Source organism: Ochotona princeps, chromosome 16 (assembly GCF_030435755.1).
Source record: "Ochotona princeps isolate mOchPri1 chromosome 16, mOchPri1.hap1, whole genome shotgun sequence".
Classification (NCBI taxonomy): Eukaryota; Metazoa; Chordata; class Mammalia; order Lagomorpha; family Ochotonidae; genus Ochotona; species Ochotona princeps.
Window position 1 is genome coordinate 47,310,827 of NC_080847.1, and position 17,302 is coordinate 47,328,128.

The window sequence follows — 17,302 nt, forward strand, 5'->3', positions numbered from 1 at the left end:
CAGTGGGTTTCGAGAGCTGCTGTGTCTCAGGCTTTGGCTCCTGCGCAGCCACCACTTGACTCTGGGGTTCCTGCTTATCACTTGGGCCCAGAGAGTCTTTACGTCACCTTCCTGGGTGTCGCCTGGGCTTTGTGCCCTGACCGGGGGAAAGGGCAGAGGGCGAGTGGAAAAGGCAGGAGGAGAGTGGCGGGAACCGAAGGCGCAGGGCCAGCAGCCTGGTGGCCCTGCTGAAGCCACACCTGTCCCCTGGACTCTTCTAGGCCAGCGCTGACATGCAGGAGGTGGTCTTGTGCCTGCTCGCCTTCCTAGTAGGTGAGTGAGCCCCTTCCCCCCAGCCCACACCTCCTCCCTGGACTCCCTGGCTGGGTGCTGGCCAGGCCTCCCGGGTCTCTCGCCCCTGGAGTGTGAGAAGCGTCACCTGGGGCGGGGGAGATTTTAAGGACAGGGTCTCTGATAGCAGTGACTGTCCTGCCACCATCTTGTTTGTCTTGTCACTCGCCTAAAGGAGGAAAGCTCCTCCTGGGAGCCTGGCAATGATGTCACAAGCTCTGGGGATGCCCTGTGCCTTGGTTTCCCCATGTGTAAAACCAGGCTACTCCAAACGCCACTGTGAGGATTCAAGGAGTTAATATTAGCAAAGTCCTTGGAACAGCACCTGGCACCTAATGTTGTGCTTCAGATGCAATCAGAAAGTCTTAATCTCCTGCTGATAAAGAGTTGAGGCCAGAGCTGAACCCCAGCATTGAACCCCAGGTCTCTGCTTCCACTGCTTTCCTTTCTGCCCACTCCACCCAGGGGGGTGACATCAGGGGCACTGAGGTTGGTGACGCTGCCTTTTGAGGGGCAAGGAGACTCAGTGTGGCCTGGAGCAGGGCTGGACAGAGAGGAAACCTGAGGATGGCTGTGGATGGCACAGACTCTGGGCAAACAGGGTCCTGGGGATTGGAATCACCTGTCACCATGACAAGAAAAAAATCATGGTCCTGTACCTGGAGACAGAGGACCAAAGGTGACCAGGACCCGTTGAGATTAGAACCCACTTCAGACCTCAAGGCAGGGGCTGAGGGAGTAAGTACCCCCTTCCATAGGGTGCGCAGAGGCCATGAGTATGGGATCTCAGGGTGGGGTTCAGGCTGTGGTGGAGGAGTACGGGATGTTCCCAGAAGCTGCGTGGACCCTGTCCCAGGACTTCCTGAGGCCAGCCTTGTCACTTGCCCCTCCCCTGCTTGCTCCCGTCAGGCCTGCCTGCCCTGGATGCCAATGACCCTGAAGGTAAGTCACACCCCAAGGTGGCTCCCGGGAGGCCTGCATCCTGCCTGTGGTCCTCAGTGACCATGTCCTGTTTTCTTTTTCTACAGATAAAAACAGTCCTTTCTACTACGGTGAGCTCCCGTGCAGTTCTGGGCTAAGGCTTCCACGCAGTGTGGGCCAGGGGTGTGATGAGGGGGCCCAGAGGCCAGGCTAGCCAGGGGCTAGGAAGGGGCATTGAGCAATAAACCCAGTGGCTCAGTGGAACACGCATGCCACCCTGTTGCTCAGTAATTTGGTTACACATGAGCAGAAAGTGAGTTTGGCTCCCCAGCGCCACCTCTGCCCCAGCCACCCCAGGCTCCTTCCTCTGCTCCTCGGATGCCCTGCCAGCCCCAGAACCTTGGCATGTGCTGATCTCAGTGCCTGGCACATGTGCATTCTTCCCTCAACCACCTTTTCTGCTCTCTTTCTAACTCCTGCTTCTGGGGTTCTTTCTCCAGCTAACCCAGGCAGCATCTCACCTGCCACTTGCTGGGGGGTAAGCTGCAGGGATGGAATCTTGCTATTGCTGTAGTCCCAGCATGAAGTGCATCCCAGATGCTCAATCCAGATTAGCCAAGTAGATGGGAGGCCCACTGGGGAGGCCCGTGCTGGTCTGCAGGGTCAGGGTCCCTCTGGCTTTCCTCCTAGACTGGCACAGCCTCCAAGTGGGCGGAGTCATCTGTGCTGGGATCCTGTGTGCCATGGGCATCATCGTCCTCCTGAGTGAGTTTCCCAGACCATCCAGGAGGAATGGAGGTGGGGGGAGGGGCAAGGGGCAAGGGGCAGGGGAGGGGCAGGGGGAGGGGCCGGTCAGGGCCACAGGTCCCCTCCCTGGACCTCTCACCTCCTCTCCCCTCCTACCCACATAGGTGGGAAGTGCAAATGCAAGTTCGGCTAGAAGCCCAGGTAAGACCTTCCTCCTGGCCAACCCCTGGCCTTTCCATCTCACGCTGTAGAGGAAAAGCTTTGCAGAGCCAGCAATGCAGAAAGCTGCTTATTCACAGTTGATAATCCCCAGTGGGCCCCACCTCACTGCACCTCACCTCCCAGCCCAGCCTGGAATGCCCTCATCCCTGGTGCCAGACAACCTCACAGCAGAGACATAGCCAGGTCTGGGCAAGCTGAGACGCCTGTAGCCCACAGGGGCGGGTTCTGACATCAAGGCTTGTTTATTTCCCTAGTCACCACCGCCCAGGGGATGGCCCCTCCTCTCATCACTTCAGGTAAGGCAGGGACAGCCCCCAGACTGGGATGGGAGGGGAACGCGGGGAGTGGGCAATGGGTGACAGGCACCTGCCCGTGTGTCCCCACGAGACAGAAGCTGACCTACCTTCACACGTGGCCCCATTGCTTCTCCCAGGCTCTCCCCCTAACTGCTGAGGACGGATGGATTGGCCCCAAAACACGGATGGCCTGCCTCTGTGCCCCTTACCCCACCCCACCCTGGGCTTGCACCCGACCCTGCCCACCAGGATGGCACCCCCTCCCCCAGGGCTCCCTCGGCTTACCCCTCAATGCAGGGGGGTGTCTTCTTACTCTATTTTTAACCTAAAACAATCGTGCCTATAGCCGGAGCAGCCTCTGCGTGTGCCGCTGTGGGCTTGGGAGGTGGGGAGGGGTTGGGCTCTCCTGGGGAACAGCCAGCAGGCTTCCCAAGGGGTGAGGTCCTCCCTTTACCTCGGCTGCTGGCTGAAGGCAACCTTGCATGCGATTTCAGCTTTTCTAGTAGTCAAGCAGGGGACGCCTGTCAGAGTGAACCACGTGGACTGCAGGACACTCGTGGTCCTGGGGTCACCCAGGGGAAGCAGAATGTATGTCATCCTATTGAGATGGGGACACCCCAATATATTCTGACAGCTTTCCCAATGCCCAGGGTTCCTTTAAGGAGGCCCATTACATAACTCCCCATGGAACCCCTACTGCAGCCACATGGCCTACACTCTTGAGACTCCCCAGTACCCAATAAGACATCCGAAATGTTCCCATATGCCTTCCAATAAAATGCCTCAAATTGTTCCAAAACACCCAAAAATATCTCTTGCAATGCTTGGAACGTGATCCCCTAAAGAAGCCCACAAACCCGCACCTTTCTCCCCCGACCGTGCCTTCTGTCCCTTGGCCATTCCATGAAGTCCCCTTCCCAGTCCCCCACACCAGCTCCCGGACCACCAAGAACCCCCAGGTGGTCCTGAGGGAGCAAACCACACACCTCCTGGAGGGGCTTCCTCCCCTGGTGTCCCGGGGGTCCCATGGTCACGCGCGGGGCAGGTGCACGGCACATTTATTGATCTTACACATTTTCTATCCTTGCTCTGATCACCCCCTGGGACGGCCAGGGGTCTCCAAGGATCCCCCAAATACCCTAGCTTCTCCACCACGGCCCACTCTCCACGTGCGCATGCGCGACAGAGAGAAGCCGCCCTGGAGCCGCCGGCGGCAGCAGACATGCGCACAAGCGGTAGAGGGAGTTAGTCCAGAAGGGAAAGCTGCCCAGCAACTGTGACGTCACGGAGGCCCTCCTCCCAGGAAGCGATTGATTGGACGGATTGCATTCGGACTCTGCAAGGATGCTGTCTGCGGGTCCACCGACCCTGCAAGATCAGCTTGGTCAGGCTCTGGGGCTGGGATTTTCCAGTTGTCCACGTGCATGCCCAGATCCTCCAAGAAGTGGGCCGTTGACGGAGGAACTCGGCCTGTGGTCAGCGTCTCCCAGGACCCGTCTCGCTCCGAGTGTCCACGCCAGCTCCCAGCCCCGCGGTCCAGGGTTAGGCGCTGAGATCTAACTCGCGGTGCTGGTAGACCTGCGTGGGGCCCTTGAAGCAAGCCGCGAAGAGGAAGCGTCTGCCAGCCACGGCGATGTGGGCGAAGGCCCGCGGGGCCACCAAGGCCGGGGGCCCCAGCTCCTGCAGCGGCTCCAGGAGTCCCTTGTCAGAGTCCAGGCGCAAGACCTGACTGAAGGCGAAGTCGCTGCCCAGGATGGCCAGCTGGTCCCTGGCGATGAGCAGCGGCTGGAAGACGTGAGCTCCTCGCGAAGGGAGCTGCTGCAACAGGCGGAACATGGAGCCATCCCAGCGCATGACCTGGCAGGGAGGCAGGCGGGAGGGGCGTCCAGTTAGGGCCTGTGGCTCCCGTTTCTCTCACCTCCTCCCAGTCTCCCCACCCAGCCATGCTGTGAGCACAGGAGTCAGATCAGGGCGCTTCCTAGCTGCACCCCACTCCAGGAAGAGAGTGGGGGAGGAGTAAGCAAGGCTTGGGGATCCAGCATGTCAGCTTGGGCATGGGCATGCGGCTGGGGGGTGTCCGAATTACAGAGCCAGAATGTTGGGGGGTGGGGACAGTGATGGCAAAAGTAAAAATCTTAGTGCCACTGTCAGGACTGGGGGGACAGGGAGTGTTGAGCTGGGGTCAGAGTTCAAAGGTCAGATGTAAGACAGGGGTCCCTTTAGGAAGATCCTATGCATAGTAGGGTTAGTGCTGAAAGGCCAACACCTCCCTACCCCCACTGCTTCCACCACCACTTGGGGGGTGGGGAGCAGCTGCTAGCCTTGTGCCCACCCCCCAATGGGGACCTCACCATGGAGTCCCCGATGTAGCGCGTGAGGCACAGGAAGACGTCCCCGCTGGCCTGGAAGTGGCGCGTGGCGTAGACGTCTTCGGCTTCGGGGATGTCTGTGCGCCTCTCAAAACGGCCCCCGAGCCAGTGGAAGAGCACGGGCCGCTGTGAGGCTGAGGCCAGCAGCAGGTGGGGCCGGCCGTCCAGCTCCAGGGCCTCAGCATCCGTGTCCCGGTGCCAGGCATGCAGGCTCTGGCGCGGGTAGAAGCCCGGCCCGTCTCGGCATAGCAAGGTAGTGCTGCCCGCCTTGGAGGCGTCAGCCACCACAAAGCAGGGGTCCCCTTCCAGCCATAGCAGCTCGGCGTCGTTGGGCCGCAGCAGCCTCCGTGGGGCCAGGGCCTGGGTCAGGGTCAGGCGCAGATCCGGGCGAGACCGCTCCCACAGCTGTGAGCCACCCCACAGGCGGGCAGCCAGCACAAAGAGGCGAGGGCCCAGCACCAGCGGTTTGCAGGCCACCACCGAAGGTGCTGGGAGGCAATGGGGTGGGGAGGTGTGAACAGGTCAGACAGCCTGGGCAGCCCAGGGCACGAGGGGCAGTCAGGCGGGTGGGTGGATGGGGGGGGGGGGGGCTCACCTGCCAGCTCTTCCTTGGGCTGGAAGCGCTGCAGGCTGTAGTCCCAGGCGAGGATCAGGCAACGGCCAACAAAGGGCTGAGCCAGGATGACATGGAGCTCCCCCTGGTAGGAGAAGGGCTCCACACCCAGTGCGGACTCCCGGACTGTCTGGAACCAGGACAGCTCTGGGAGTGGCAGGAGGAAGTCAGGTCTCGGGGAGCCCGGAGGTCCTCCTCCCTGAGACTTAGTTTCACGGTGGCACTTGTCCCTCACCATGGCATAAGCATGTCTGCACGCTAAGCTGTGTGGCATGGCCAAGTGGCTGCCCATTGCTCCCTGGCATGCTAAGTAACTTGTCCAGCGTCACAGCTTCCCTTTAAGGTGTCAGCTTTTATCTTCATCCCTGGAGGCTCAGTAACCCTAGTGGCTGGCTGCCCGAGGCCTCCCAGCCTCCCCACCATCCACGCAGCCGGACCAGAGCTGCCCAGCTCGAAGTCACCTCATCCTGGCATCTCCTGACCCTCGCCTGGACTCCTTGGATGTTTTAGTGTACAGATCAAGTTCACATGTAGTAGGCATGATGCATGTAACTCACATCTTGCTTGCTTCTCCCAGCTGACCCAGGATGGGCCACAACCTGCCCCTGGCCATACTATAAGGACAGCATCCAGGGGCGGCCCACCCACCAGACCTGTCTCCAGAGACCCTCCTGGTGTTCTGAGCCCCTCTGTCCCCATGGCTTAGCTTTCTACTGCAGCTGACGCACAGAATCTGCACAGCTTGTTCAAGTGCAGCTTAATGCTTTTTTCTACATGCCAGTCCCTGCCTCCACGTGCCATGATGGAAACCCTGAATCAGTGGATGCCACAGCCCTCAGGACAAAGTCCTCCAAAGTGAGGTCTCTGCGAGCTTTGACCTCATTGGTGCCCCTCCTGCACTCACCCTCACACCTGCCTTCTTTCCTTACCCATGGCTGCTTCTCCCTGCCGGGGGCGCCTTCCCCTCTGCTTTTCACCAAGCTAATTCCAGGTCAAATGTTCCCTCTCCAGAGCAGTCCCTACCCACCCATGGAGGATTGGACACCTGCCTTGGATTGCACCTGCATGCATCACAGAGTGGCACCCACATTTATCTGTGCATGACTGCATTCCATGTCCTTGTCCCCAAACCCTGGAGCTGTAGGTCCCAGGAGGCCAGAGCTTATCCAGCACAGCCTGACCGCTGTCCCCCACTCAGGGCTGGGTCACCACTGGCCTCCCTTAATATCTGTTGAATAACTGGATAATGACTGACCACTGCAGCCATCCCACTGACCCTGTGAGTCACACAGACCCTGCCAGGCTGCATGCTGCCACATAACAACCAGTGCTACTGATGGATTTGTGCAGCGGTGTAAAGGCCCTGCCAGTTGGAACTCGAGTGTCCAGCCCCCCTCCAGGCAGCTCTTGGTGACCCGTCAGCTCCACTTGGCACCCTCTGCTTCTGTGGCTTCCCCATCCAGCGGGCTCTGCCTCCTCTGACTGGATTCTCCTTCTGGGGCCAGCCTGTGCCCTCACCCCCTGCCTCTGGACTGTGTCCTTGCAGAGGACAAGGTACAGGACTGCCTTCATCACGACCCTCCAGGGGCTCAGATCTGTACATCTCTGCACACCAGGTGAGGTTACACACACAGCCCCTAGCACAAGCCTGGGCACCAAAGCAGTCCTTTCATGGGCTCAGTATTCTATCAACTCTGAGAGTGACGATTGATCGATCAGGGTTGGACAGCAGTGGGCCTGCCCCCGAATCTGCACGTAATGCCAAGTAACTACTTAGTGCGCCCATTTTCCAGACAAGGAGACTGAGACCCAGGAAGGTACTGCTACTTACTCTAGGGCTCCCAGCTAGGAGGTGGCAGGGCCCCAAGGCTGAAGCAGGTCCTCTGCCCTGGTAGCTACTTCCCCCTGACTGACCTCCCACCACCGCCTCCTGGGGGCCCTTCCTACCCCACCAGGAGATCCCCCACCTATGGCTCTGCACTTGAAGGTCTTTGGGTCCAAGTGATGGAGCTGCATGTGGGTCAAGGCTGTGGGGCCCGCACAGGCCCCAGTGCCCACGCTGGCATTCACAGTAGGCAGCCATTGCAGCAGCCAGAGGACACGACAGTCGCACTGGAACGGGTTCCCGCGGAGGTCCCTGGGGCAAGAGGGCAGGATGCGAGGGGGTGAGGCCGTGTTCTTCTTCCTCTCCCCAAGCCCAGGACCCCTGAGAAGAACTTGGAACAGCCATGGCGGGCAGCCACACTCACACGGGTTGCCCTTCTACTCCCACGTGCTCCTCAATCCCCAATGCCATCTGTCCCCTCCCCGGATTCTCACACATGAGTCAGGGTCTCCAGGCCTCGGAACAGGAACCTGGGCAGAGCTTCCAGGTGGTTATTGGCCAGGCTTCTGGGAGAGGAAGAGGAGGAGGAGCAGTCAGTAGCCAGCCGCTGGGATGCCCTGTGTCCCAGGGGACGGGCCAGGGCATGGAGTCACGCACAGGTGTGTGAGCGAGCGGAGTCCTCGGAGGGCGTTCTTAGAGATGGAGCCAATCTTGTTGTCCTCGATGAAACTGTGGAGGGAAGGCAGTGTGAGGGAGGGGCCCCCAGGGGAGCCACAGGTTATGGAAGATGCGGGATCCTCACCCCCCCCCAAAAAAATCTCCAACAACCCCAGGAAGAGGCTTACTTCCCACATTCCTGGTGGCTCTGGAGGACCCAGCCAGCCTCACCGTCACCACCACCATCGGTACCCACCCCTGCGTCTCCAGTGATACCCACAGCTTCATCACTGTCACCCATGCCTCATTTACCAGCACCAGTCCCAGCCTGGTGATCTTTGTGGATCTCGAAGTGCAGATAGATGAGTGGCACAGTGTGGCCAGTGGTCAAGGCCACTGCTCCCAGGAGCCAGACCCACCTGCCTGGTAACTGCCATTGTCTGCTGTACCATCCCCTGCCACCTTGTCATCACCAGCAGCATGGCCACTCACTGCCATCTTCAACCCCAATGACATCACAACCCAACCCTGCATCCACAAACACTGCTAAGCAAAGCCACCAACGCAGCCTTTGTGACTAAGATCCCGAAACCTGCCACCTCATCACCAGCACTGCACTGCAGCCACAGCATCACCTCCCCGTCACCAACACTCACAGCTCCACTCACAGCCAGCACTGTGGCTGCCTTGTTCCTCAACCTCCCAGATACCCACGCCAGCAGCCTGCCACAGTTACCACCAATGTCAACACTGCCAACCCTACTGACTTCGGCCTCCCTGCCACCAATCCACAGACCTGCTGCTGTTGTAACTGCCATTATTATCAACAGTCTATCTGAGTAGTGGTCCCAGGATCACTGCCATTGCCCACAGCTCAAGGCCATCACCACCAACATTGCTACCCTATAGCAGCTCTGCCCCCTCAGGCCCTGCCACCACCCACGTCCCAGTCACCTGTTGGTGGGCAGTATGTCCTGACTCCAGCTCCCTCAGCTCTTCCCTCTCTGGGTAGGGACAGAAACAGGCTCCCAATGGGAGTGGATCTCGAAGTGCAGATAGGTGAGTGGAACAGTGTGCTCAGTGGTCAAGGCCATTGCTCCCAGGAGTTAGACCCACCTGCTCCCGTCCCCTGGGACCCCACTCACAGATACTGCAGGTGGGACAGGCCTGCAAACGCATCATCCTCAATCACAGAGAAGGAGTTGGAGGTGAAGAGGCTGGAGAGAGAGTAAGAGAGGCATTTTAGAGTGACGACACCCCTCCCTCGGACACTGCCACCTGGACCCCACCCCTAGCCCACCTGTGAGTGTGTACACACGTGTATACCGTTATACATGTGCACGACCACTCCACGTGCCCATGCGTGGACACCCACGACCCATGATACTTACAGCAGGTGCAGAGACGGCACCTTCAGGAAGCTTCCGGCCTTCAGTTGGGTGAGTCCAGTCCTGACGAGTGAGCTGGGGGAATGTAGGCAGTGTTGGGGTGAGGTGGAGGGGGGCAGGGGCGTAGTCCCCATGCTGAACCTGCCTCTGTAGCCAGGGAGACAGACTCCTGCCCCTCCATGCTGTCTGTCACATCCCAGGTCTCCCCTCCCCACGGGGCCTGGCACTCACAGGGACAGCAGTGTGGGCGGGAGGCTCCTGGGCAGCTCCGTGGAGCCCTCGCACAGGGCGGTGTCTTTGGAGCAGGAACAGCTGGGAGAACACTTGCTCTTCGGGGCTCTCCAGGCTGTCCCCGGCCCTGGTCCATCCAGCAGCAGCAGCAGCAGCAACAGCAGCGGGGCTGCCCCTCCCATGCCCCCTCCCCCTGCCAAAGTGCCCCTTGCCCTCTCCCACTAACTCCCCTGTGCTAGGCACCCCTGCATCCCACCTGTCCTCCCCACCCTGGCCTTGACCCTGGCCCCGGGGGGCCTCCTTTCCAGCCTGCCTTCCTCCCTGCTTTTTTCCCCTCCCTCTCTGCTTGTCTCTGAGTTAGCCTGCTCCCTTCTCTCCCACTGCCTGCCTTTGTCTCCCTGTCCTTGTCTCTGGTTCTGTCCAGTCTCCCAGTCCCCGCAGGTCCCTGTCTGCTGGCCTCCCGGCCTCTCCCGGCTGGTGGCCTGCTCCCACGCTCCTTCTCCCTGATGATTTAGGAGAGGGACTTGCTGGGTCCCCGAGTGCTGGGTAGAAAGGAGGAGGGGGTCAGAGGCCATAGGAAGAGCTGCTATGGGGAGAGGGACTGGGTGGCCCCTGGAGAGGGGGCGGGGCCGCCCCGGGCTGGTCCTGTCCTGGCCACGCCCAGCCGGCCCCCTCCCCAGAGCCCCAGTCAACCCATTCAGACAGTATACGGAGGATGGCGGCAGAGTGGGGACCACATGGCTCGGCAGATGGGAGGGGGAGTGCTGCCGCTGTCGGGGTCGCTGGCGAGCCAGCCCCCTCCCCAGGCTCCTGGAGGGTGTGGTGGGCGCTGTCATGGAGGCGCAAAGGGGCCAAATGAGGCCCAGCTGCTCCCTCTGGTGGCCACACTTGACGGGACCGTTGTCCAGCCCCAAACCCCTGACCTCCCTTGTCTCCCTACCCTGATATTAACCCCTTGTGTACCCACCCCCCTGGCGGGGCGGGAGGCCAACTTCGGGAAATAAACCCCAGGACGGCGCCACCTTGTCCAGAGATCAGAATCGAAGAGTAGGTGGGCTAACCGCTTTCTTGTGGATGCAAGACCTTCAGCAATTTGGGTAGATTCTATCTAGGAAGTCAGTAAACAAACGACACTTTCCCCTCCACCTCAACACATCACTGACCAGAAATGGTTCAAGTATTGAGTATTAACCATGTGGCGGCCTGTACTGTGAGGCTGGTGGCATTACTGTCCCTACTTTACGGACGATGAGACTGAGACCCAAGAAAGTTAAATTGTGAGCTTCAGGGTGCTGTTCAGCTCTAAAGGGAACCACCGTCACCTCGTTGCCTCTGGTTTGCAGACTGGCCCCAGCGTGGGAGGGCAGTGTGTGTGAACACAGGTTGCCCGTCTCCCTGCTGGTGCGCAACCTGGGGATTCACTGGGGGTCAGGGGGCTGAACAATAGTACCTCAGCTAGGCCTCAGCTTTCCCATCTGTGAAATGGGAGCACTGGCCACAGTCTGCTCCCAGCTGTGGAGAGAATTCACTGTGGTGAGGAAGGCAGGCTGGGAGTGAGCTCTCACCCCAGGAGCCTGGGATCTGAGCGAGTCCTCTGTTTGGAAGTGAGTGTGAACTTGACAGTGTCTTAGTACAGAGAAAGAGCTGTGTGCTGGGGGCACAGAGGGGACACACAGAGCCCCGCTCACTGCTAGCGTGCCCAGCCTAGCAGGCCTCTCACTCCAGCTCACCACGAGAAGGAGACCAGGGACAACAATGGGGCTGGCTCATTGTTTTAATGACTTCCTGTGTGTCAGGCTTTGTTCACATTGTTTTACACATGGGTTTTTTATTTTTATTCTTTTTTTTTTTTTTTAAGATTTATCTGTTTTTGTTGGAAAGGCAGATTTAGAGAGGAGAAACAAAGATCTTCCATTCACGGGTTCATTTGAAAGGCAGAGTGGCAAATGGGGAGAGAGAGAGAGAGAAACTGATCTTCCATCCAGTGGTTTGCTCCCCAGATGGCCACAATGGCTAGAGCTGGGCCAGTCCAAAGCCAGAAGCCAGGAGCTTCCTCAAGGTCTCCTACATGAGTGGAGTGACCTAAGGCTTTAGGTCATCCTCTGCTGTTTGCCCAGGCAGTGAGCAGGGAGCTGGATTAGAACTGGAACAGCCAAGAGGTAAATGGGATGCTAGCACTGCAGGCAGAGACTTAGCCTACAATGCCACGGAGACAGCGCCCCTCCCACCCCTCACTGAATTATATTTTAAAGAGTTATGTATTTATTTGCAGGGCAGTTACAGAGAAAGTAAGGGGGAGACAGAGGAGAGAGATTTACCACCTGCTGCTTCATTGTTCAAATGGCTGCAAACCAGGACAAAGCCAGCAACTCCATCTGGATCTCGCATAGGGGCAGCAGGGTCCAAACACCTGGGCCATCTTCTGCCGCTTTCCCTGGCACATTAGCAGAGAACTTCATAGGAAACAGAGCAGATGGGATATGAACAGGTGCTCCTATGAGAAGCTAGCATTGCAGATGACTAAACCCACTGCACCACAATGCCAGACCCGCCGGAACATTTGCTTAATCCTCCTCCGAGCCTCCCTCTGAGATGAACTCCGTTGTTATCTCTCTTTTACATCAGGAGAGGCTGAGCCAAGAGAAGGGACATCACACAGTCAGAAAGGGCTGAGCCGCTGTACTCACTGTACTCAGGGGCAAGGACGTGAGATTGGCTAAGAGCTGGGCAGGTGCCCCCGCCTCAGTTCTACATCAACATCAGGGTTATCATTAACCACTTGGGGTGGACCAGAGGGCCTTTTGTGTAAATGGGTGTGAGTATGTATGTGTACATATGTTTGTGAGAGAGTGCGAGAGAGACCTGGGAGTGAGCATGCCTTGGTGCTCCTGGGGTGTCCTGCAGCTTTTGGCGGCCCCGGGCTGGTGTGTTGGACATTTCTGTTCTTAACCACCAGGGAACCTTGGGAAGCCTCTTGTTTGCTCATCTCTGAAATGATCATAAGGCCACGTCAAGTTCAGAGGCCTTTGAGCCAGCTGGGAGTCCCAAGTCTAATCTTAGTGATTTCTCAGTTTCGAGTGCAGAAAACCAAGTGGCAGGGTTACCCAAGGCTGCAGTGCCCAGCCCTGATTCCCTGGAACCCTGGCCTGCTCTGTGTTGTCCCCCAGGGTGTCACCACAGGCCTGTGTGGTTTGGGAGTGTGTGAACACGGGTGTCGACCTGTATGGGTGTGACAGAGGGACCCACCTGCACCTGCCTGCCCCCAGCTAGGGGAGGGGCCATCTTGGTGTGGCAGTGCCCTTGATGGTGTCTACCTGTGTGTCAAGGAGGTGTGCACAGAGGTTCCTTGGCCTTTGCTTCTTGGGGCGTGGGGGTGTTACTGGTGGTGTGGCTATGCCTTTAAGCTTCTCAATAAGTGTTTCTGTGTGTGTCTGCCTCTGCACGGGTGCAGATGCCCACCCGTGTACTGTGGTCCTTTGTGTGTGTGTGTGTGTGTGTGTGTGTGTGTACTCCCAGGGCCCGTCATAGGCAGCAGCAAACAACACATAACAAGGTCCCATGCCTCCTCAAAAACAGCCCTACCTTGATGTCCAGGGCTCCACTGGGGAGCCCTGGGGTTGGGGTCAGGAGTCAAGGATCCTAGTACTTGCTGACCCACGTTCCTGCCTAGCCCTAGTCCCAGGAAGCAGAAAAACGCTCCTTTCCACCCAAGTTCAGCAGCTTGTATGTGTGCCTGTGTGGCCATGTGTGCGGCCCACGTGCGCCACCCAGGGTTCCCCAGCCACGTCTGCAGTGGTGCTTCTGAGCTGAGAGAGTTAACCTAGCGGGACAGGGCGGTCTGGGCTGGGGGCCGCCCCCTGGCCCCCCTCCAACCTGGGCTCCAGTTACAGCTGCTGGTTGGGGAGGGCCAGGCTGGGGTGGTGCCTGCGGGGAGGGGAGCCTGCCTGCGGGGGCAGTGCATCCAGCCAGCACTGGGCCAGGGGGTCCAAAGGGCTTGGGGGGCCCCAGGGCACAGCGGCACAATTTGGGGGGCCTCTCTCTCGCTCTCTCGGCGGCGGGGGACAGCCTGACTGGGGTGAGCAAGCCCGCCCCTCCCCTGCAGGCCTCATCCCATGCTGGGGCCAGGCTGCCTATTTTGGGAGCAGGAGTGGCCAGCCAGTGGCTTCCCAGGCAGGCCTGCCCTGGGAGGGAGCCGGGAGCGTGGTGGTGGTGGTGGTGGTGGTGGTGAGGACGCCGGGGGGGGGGGGGGGGGGTCCCTGCAGGGCTGGGAGTGTGGGGACGGGCTCTCCTGTCCCTGGTTGGTTGTGGGGTCAGGGGTGTACATGGATGGCTTGGCTTGTTCTGGGTGTTTGAGGACACCCGGAAGGGGTGTTATTGAGCACACTGCACGCCTCCGCCCAGTAGCATAGAGAAGGGTGTTGTTTGCACCAGCTTCCAGTCCCACGCGTGTGTGTGTGTGCATGTACGCGTGTGTACCCTGGCTCTGGACATCAACCTCTCTCTCTCTCTCACTCTCTCCAGTCCCTCTAGCCTGGGCCTTCTGTTACTGTCCCATTAGAAAGATGTCACCAGGAGGGGGTGGGGTGGGAGATGGGGCTTTCACGCACAGCTTTCCGGGAAGGAGAAGAGTGGCCTTTCCTCCCCGGGGGTGGCCCGGTGGCGAGGTGGCAGCTTGTTGTGCCTGACCCCCGAGTGGGAGCAGCCCAGCTGTTGCCATGGCGGCCTGTGTGTAGTGAATTCCTCCAGCATGAAGTGGGAGATATTTATACCCAGGGTCAGGCACAGAGCGGGCAGGAGAGTGGGGACTCTGCGGGGACTCATGAGGCAGGTGCGACCTGGGCGTGCCCCCTGGGGGCGCACCCAGGGTAGATGGGAGGCACCTAGGGCTTGCTGTGGGGAGGGGGAGGCTCGTGGGGGATCCCCCTCCCCACAGTGGGCGGGATCTCCCTTGCTGTATGCCCCCTACATGGCTGGCTGGCCCCTGCGAAGCAAGGGCTGCCCTTGTTTCTCGGGCAACCAGGCTGGGTGACTTTGTATTAAGTCCCTGGACTGTCTCAAGCTTAACCCCTTGGGTCCAGGCCCCAGTGGCTGGGGGAGGTGGCCGAGAGCACACACGGCCTGACCATAGCGTTCCCGCAGGACATGGCGTCTCTTGGGCCTGCCTGGGTTCTCTGTGTGGGTCTCCTCGCCATGGCCAGAGCAGGTGAGTCCTGGGAGGCTTCTCACAGCCCCCCCTGCAGCTCCCCTTTGCCCCCGGCAGGGATAGGAGAAATGCTATGAGAACCTGATTGGAGACCCTGACCTGGAGTTGAGGCATCAGCTGGGATGCCAGGGTGTTGAGCCCCCACAAGGGGCAGAGCCACAGGGTGCCATGGTCAAGCAAAGTGGGGTGGAATTGAGGCCTGGTGCTGTCATGAGCCAGGGTGGGTGCTGGGACCAGTAGGGGGCACGGGGTGGAGGGGATTGTGGGAGCCCCTGGATGGCCATCTGACATGCACCCTGCCTGGTCTCTTTCTGCAGAAGCGTTACAGGAACACGATCCGTTCACTTACGGTGAGGGGTGTCCTGGGGAGGGATGGGGTGCCCTGTGGGTCCACATGGCCCTCCCCTGTCCCAGGGCCGTCCTCCCTGTGTCCTCTCAGGGCTTGCCCTCTGCCTCCTGTGCTTTTTCCTGCCCTCTCCTGCACACCCCACTTCTCCCAGACCCCACCTCTCCTGTGTGCTGTACTCCCTCAGCAACCTTCCTCCTGCTCTGCACCCTCATCCTTCCTCTTCATCCTCACCTCCTCCCAGCCCTCACCTCCTCCCCATTCTGCTCTTCACCTCCTCCTAGCCCTCACCTCCTCCCCATTCTGCTCCTCACCTCGTCCCAGCCCTCACCTCCTCCCCATTCTGCTCCTCACCTCCTCCCACCCCTCACCTCCTCCCAGTCCCTCACTTCCCACCTCTCATCTCCTCCCAGCTCCTCTCAACTCCCCCTCACCTTCTCCCTATCGCCCACAGACTACCAGTCTCTGCGGATCGGAGGCCTCATTATCGCAGGGATTCTCTTCATCCTGGGCATCCTCATCATCCTGAGTAAGAGCCTGCGCCTCCCCTTCTTGATCCGACCCTGCCCTCGGGGTCCAGCTAGTGGCCCCGCCCCGCCCGGCCCCGCCTCCAGCCCCGCCCACACCCAGTCTAGCCCCACCCACCTGTGCCCCACCTAGCTCCACCCCTTCCTCACCCGCCCTCATCCCAGTGTCGCCCCGCCCCTTCCCCACCCCGACCTGGATCCCAGCCCACGTCGCCCCGCCCCTGTTCCGTTCCCTGTCTGGATCCAAGCTCCGCCCCTGCCCACTTCACCCCGCCCCGGCCCCGCCCTCTCCTTTGAATCCCAGCTCCGCCCTTACCCACCCCGCCCCCATTCCAGCGTCGTCCCTCCCCATCTCAGCTCTGGCCCCGCCCTTCGTCCTCCCAGCCTGGACTCCAGCCCCGCCCCTCCCTGGATCTAAGCCCCGCCACTGAGCACTTCGCCCCTCCCTCTGCCCCGCCCTCAACCCAGTCCTGGCAGGTGCCGCGTGGACCCTGGCGGGGGCGAGCGGGAGCCGCCCCTGGGGGTGCCCGCCTATTATGGGGGTCCTCCCTCAGCCTCTGTTCCTCCCCACCCCTACAGGCAAGAAGTGCCGGTGCAAGTTCAACCAGCAGCAGAGGTAAGAGACCCCTGCCAGTCGGCGGCCTGCCACCCTCAGCCAGCCGGCATGAAGCGCCCACTGTGTACCCAGCTCTGTCCCACCCTACCCACCGGAGCCGCCCCCGGGGGACCGAGGCGCTCTGCCTCAGCCTCAGAGAACGCATCCCAAGCCCAGGCCGGCCCGGGACACATTTTCGGGGGTCTCCTCCTGGGGTGCGCCAGGCACCCCCAAGGTGATGGCTGGAAACTGAGGCACGGCGAGGTAGCCGCCCCTCTGACCCAGATTGCCTCCGAGCAGGCGGGTGGGCACGCTGGGTTTCCCACCCAGGCCGAGTTGTGGCAGTCTGCCCGGGACTCAGGACCAGCCTCCCCTGCACTCCCCGACCTGTCCCCTTCATCTGTTCCTGGGGGCTCCTGGTGGCCGCGGGCCCTCAGCCTGCTCCTCGCCCTCTCTAGGCCCCCGGACCCCGGGCCCCTTGAGGGGTGGGGGAGCTTCGATCTCCCTTTGCACCCTCAAATCTCTCTGCCTATCCCTTCCCAGAACTGGGGAGCCCGATGAAGAGGAGGGAACTTTCCGCAGCTCCATTCGCCGTGAGTTTGGGGAGACAGCCGGTGTTGAAGGGTCAGGGCTGGACGAGGTGGGGCTTGACCTGAAGCTGGGCGGCGGAGACGTCCCTCCTGACGCCAGAACTCTGTGTTTTGCCTCCTCAGGTCTGTCCACTCGCAGGCGGTAGAGACACCTGGCGCCCTGGACCTCAGCCAGGTCCTGCAGCCCTGACCCGCTGGGGGAGGGGGCGCAATGCGGGAGTGGGGCGGGCGGCGAGGGGCAGCGTTGGAAGGGGTCCCTTCGCGCCCCTCACCCTCTTCACCCCCACAGGATTCCCCCGGAATCTGACGCTTTCCATCCGTCACCTGTGCCCTCCGCCACCTCCACTGCCCCCTCCCCAGCCCTGCCCGCCCCCCTACCCCCTCCACTCCCGGTACCGCCCAGACTGGCAATAAAACGTGCTTCTCTCTCTGCCGCTCTCCA

The 17,302-nt window shown here is 60.4% G+C and overlaps 3 protein-coding genes across 5 annotated transcripts; 2 read left to right on the plus strand and 1 right to left on the minus strand.

Annotated features, from left to right (window-relative positions):
• Window positions 1–2,485, plus strand: FXYD3 (FXYD domain containing ion transport regulator 3). The gene is made up of 5 exons (XM_058675104.1): window positions 1–312; window positions 1,240–1,272; window positions 1,359–1,382; window positions 1,942–2,016; window positions 2,163–2,485. The coding sequence occupies exons 1-5, from the start codon at window positions 273–275 to the stop codon at window positions 2,189–2,191; spliced, it is 201 nt and encodes a 66-aa protein (XP_058531087.1). The 5' UTR covers window positions 1–272; the 3' UTR covers window positions 2,192–2,485.
• Window positions 2,486–3,557: 1,072 nt separating this feature from the next.
• LGI4 (leucine rich repeat LGI family member 4) lies at window positions 3,558–10,522 on the minus strand. Of its 2 annotated transcripts, XM_004595060.2 has the most exons (9): window positions 9,600–10,520; window positions 9,372–9,443; window positions 9,126–9,197; window positions 7,981–8,052; window positions 7,818–7,889; window positions 7,466–7,635; window positions 5,481–5,645; window positions 4,868–5,373; window positions 3,558–4,373 (listed from the first exon to the last, which is right to left on the minus strand). In XM_004595060.2, the coding sequence occupies exons 1-9, from the start codon at window positions 9,779–9,781 to the stop codon at window positions 4,059–4,061; spliced, it is 1,626 nt and encodes a 541-aa protein (XP_004595117.2). In that variant the 5' UTR covers window positions 9,782–10,520; the 3' UTR covers window positions 3,558–4,058. The 2 variants fall into 2 exon arrangements, with proteins under 2 accessions (XP_004595117.2, XP_058531082.1); XM_058675099.1 differs by lacking the exon at window positions 7,981–8,052 and having other exon boundaries at window positions 9,600–10,522.
• A 2,991-nt stretch (window positions 10,523–13,513) lies between these two features.
• FXYD1 (FXYD domain containing ion transport regulator 1) lies at window positions 13,514–17,290 on the plus strand. Of its 2 annotated transcripts, XM_004595125.4 has the most exons (8): window positions 13,514–13,674; window positions 14,739–14,802; window positions 15,120–15,152; window positions 15,603–15,677; window positions 16,255–16,291; window positions 16,814–16,863; window positions 16,984–17,035; window positions 17,150–17,290. In XM_004595125.4, exons 2-7 carry the CDS (start codon window positions 14,742–14,744, stop codon window positions 17,004–17,006), a joined length of 279 nt encoding a protein of 92 aa, XP_004595182.3. In that variant the 5' UTR covers window positions 13,514–13,674; window positions 14,739–14,741; the 3' UTR covers window positions 17,007–17,035; window positions 17,150–17,290. The 2 variants fall into 2 exon arrangements, with proteins under 2 accessions (XP_004595182.3, XP_058531086.1); XM_058675103.1 differs by lacking the exon at window positions 15,120–15,152 and having other exon boundaries at window positions 13,517–13,674.
• The last annotated feature ends 12 nt before the right edge of the window (window positions 17,291–17,302 follow it).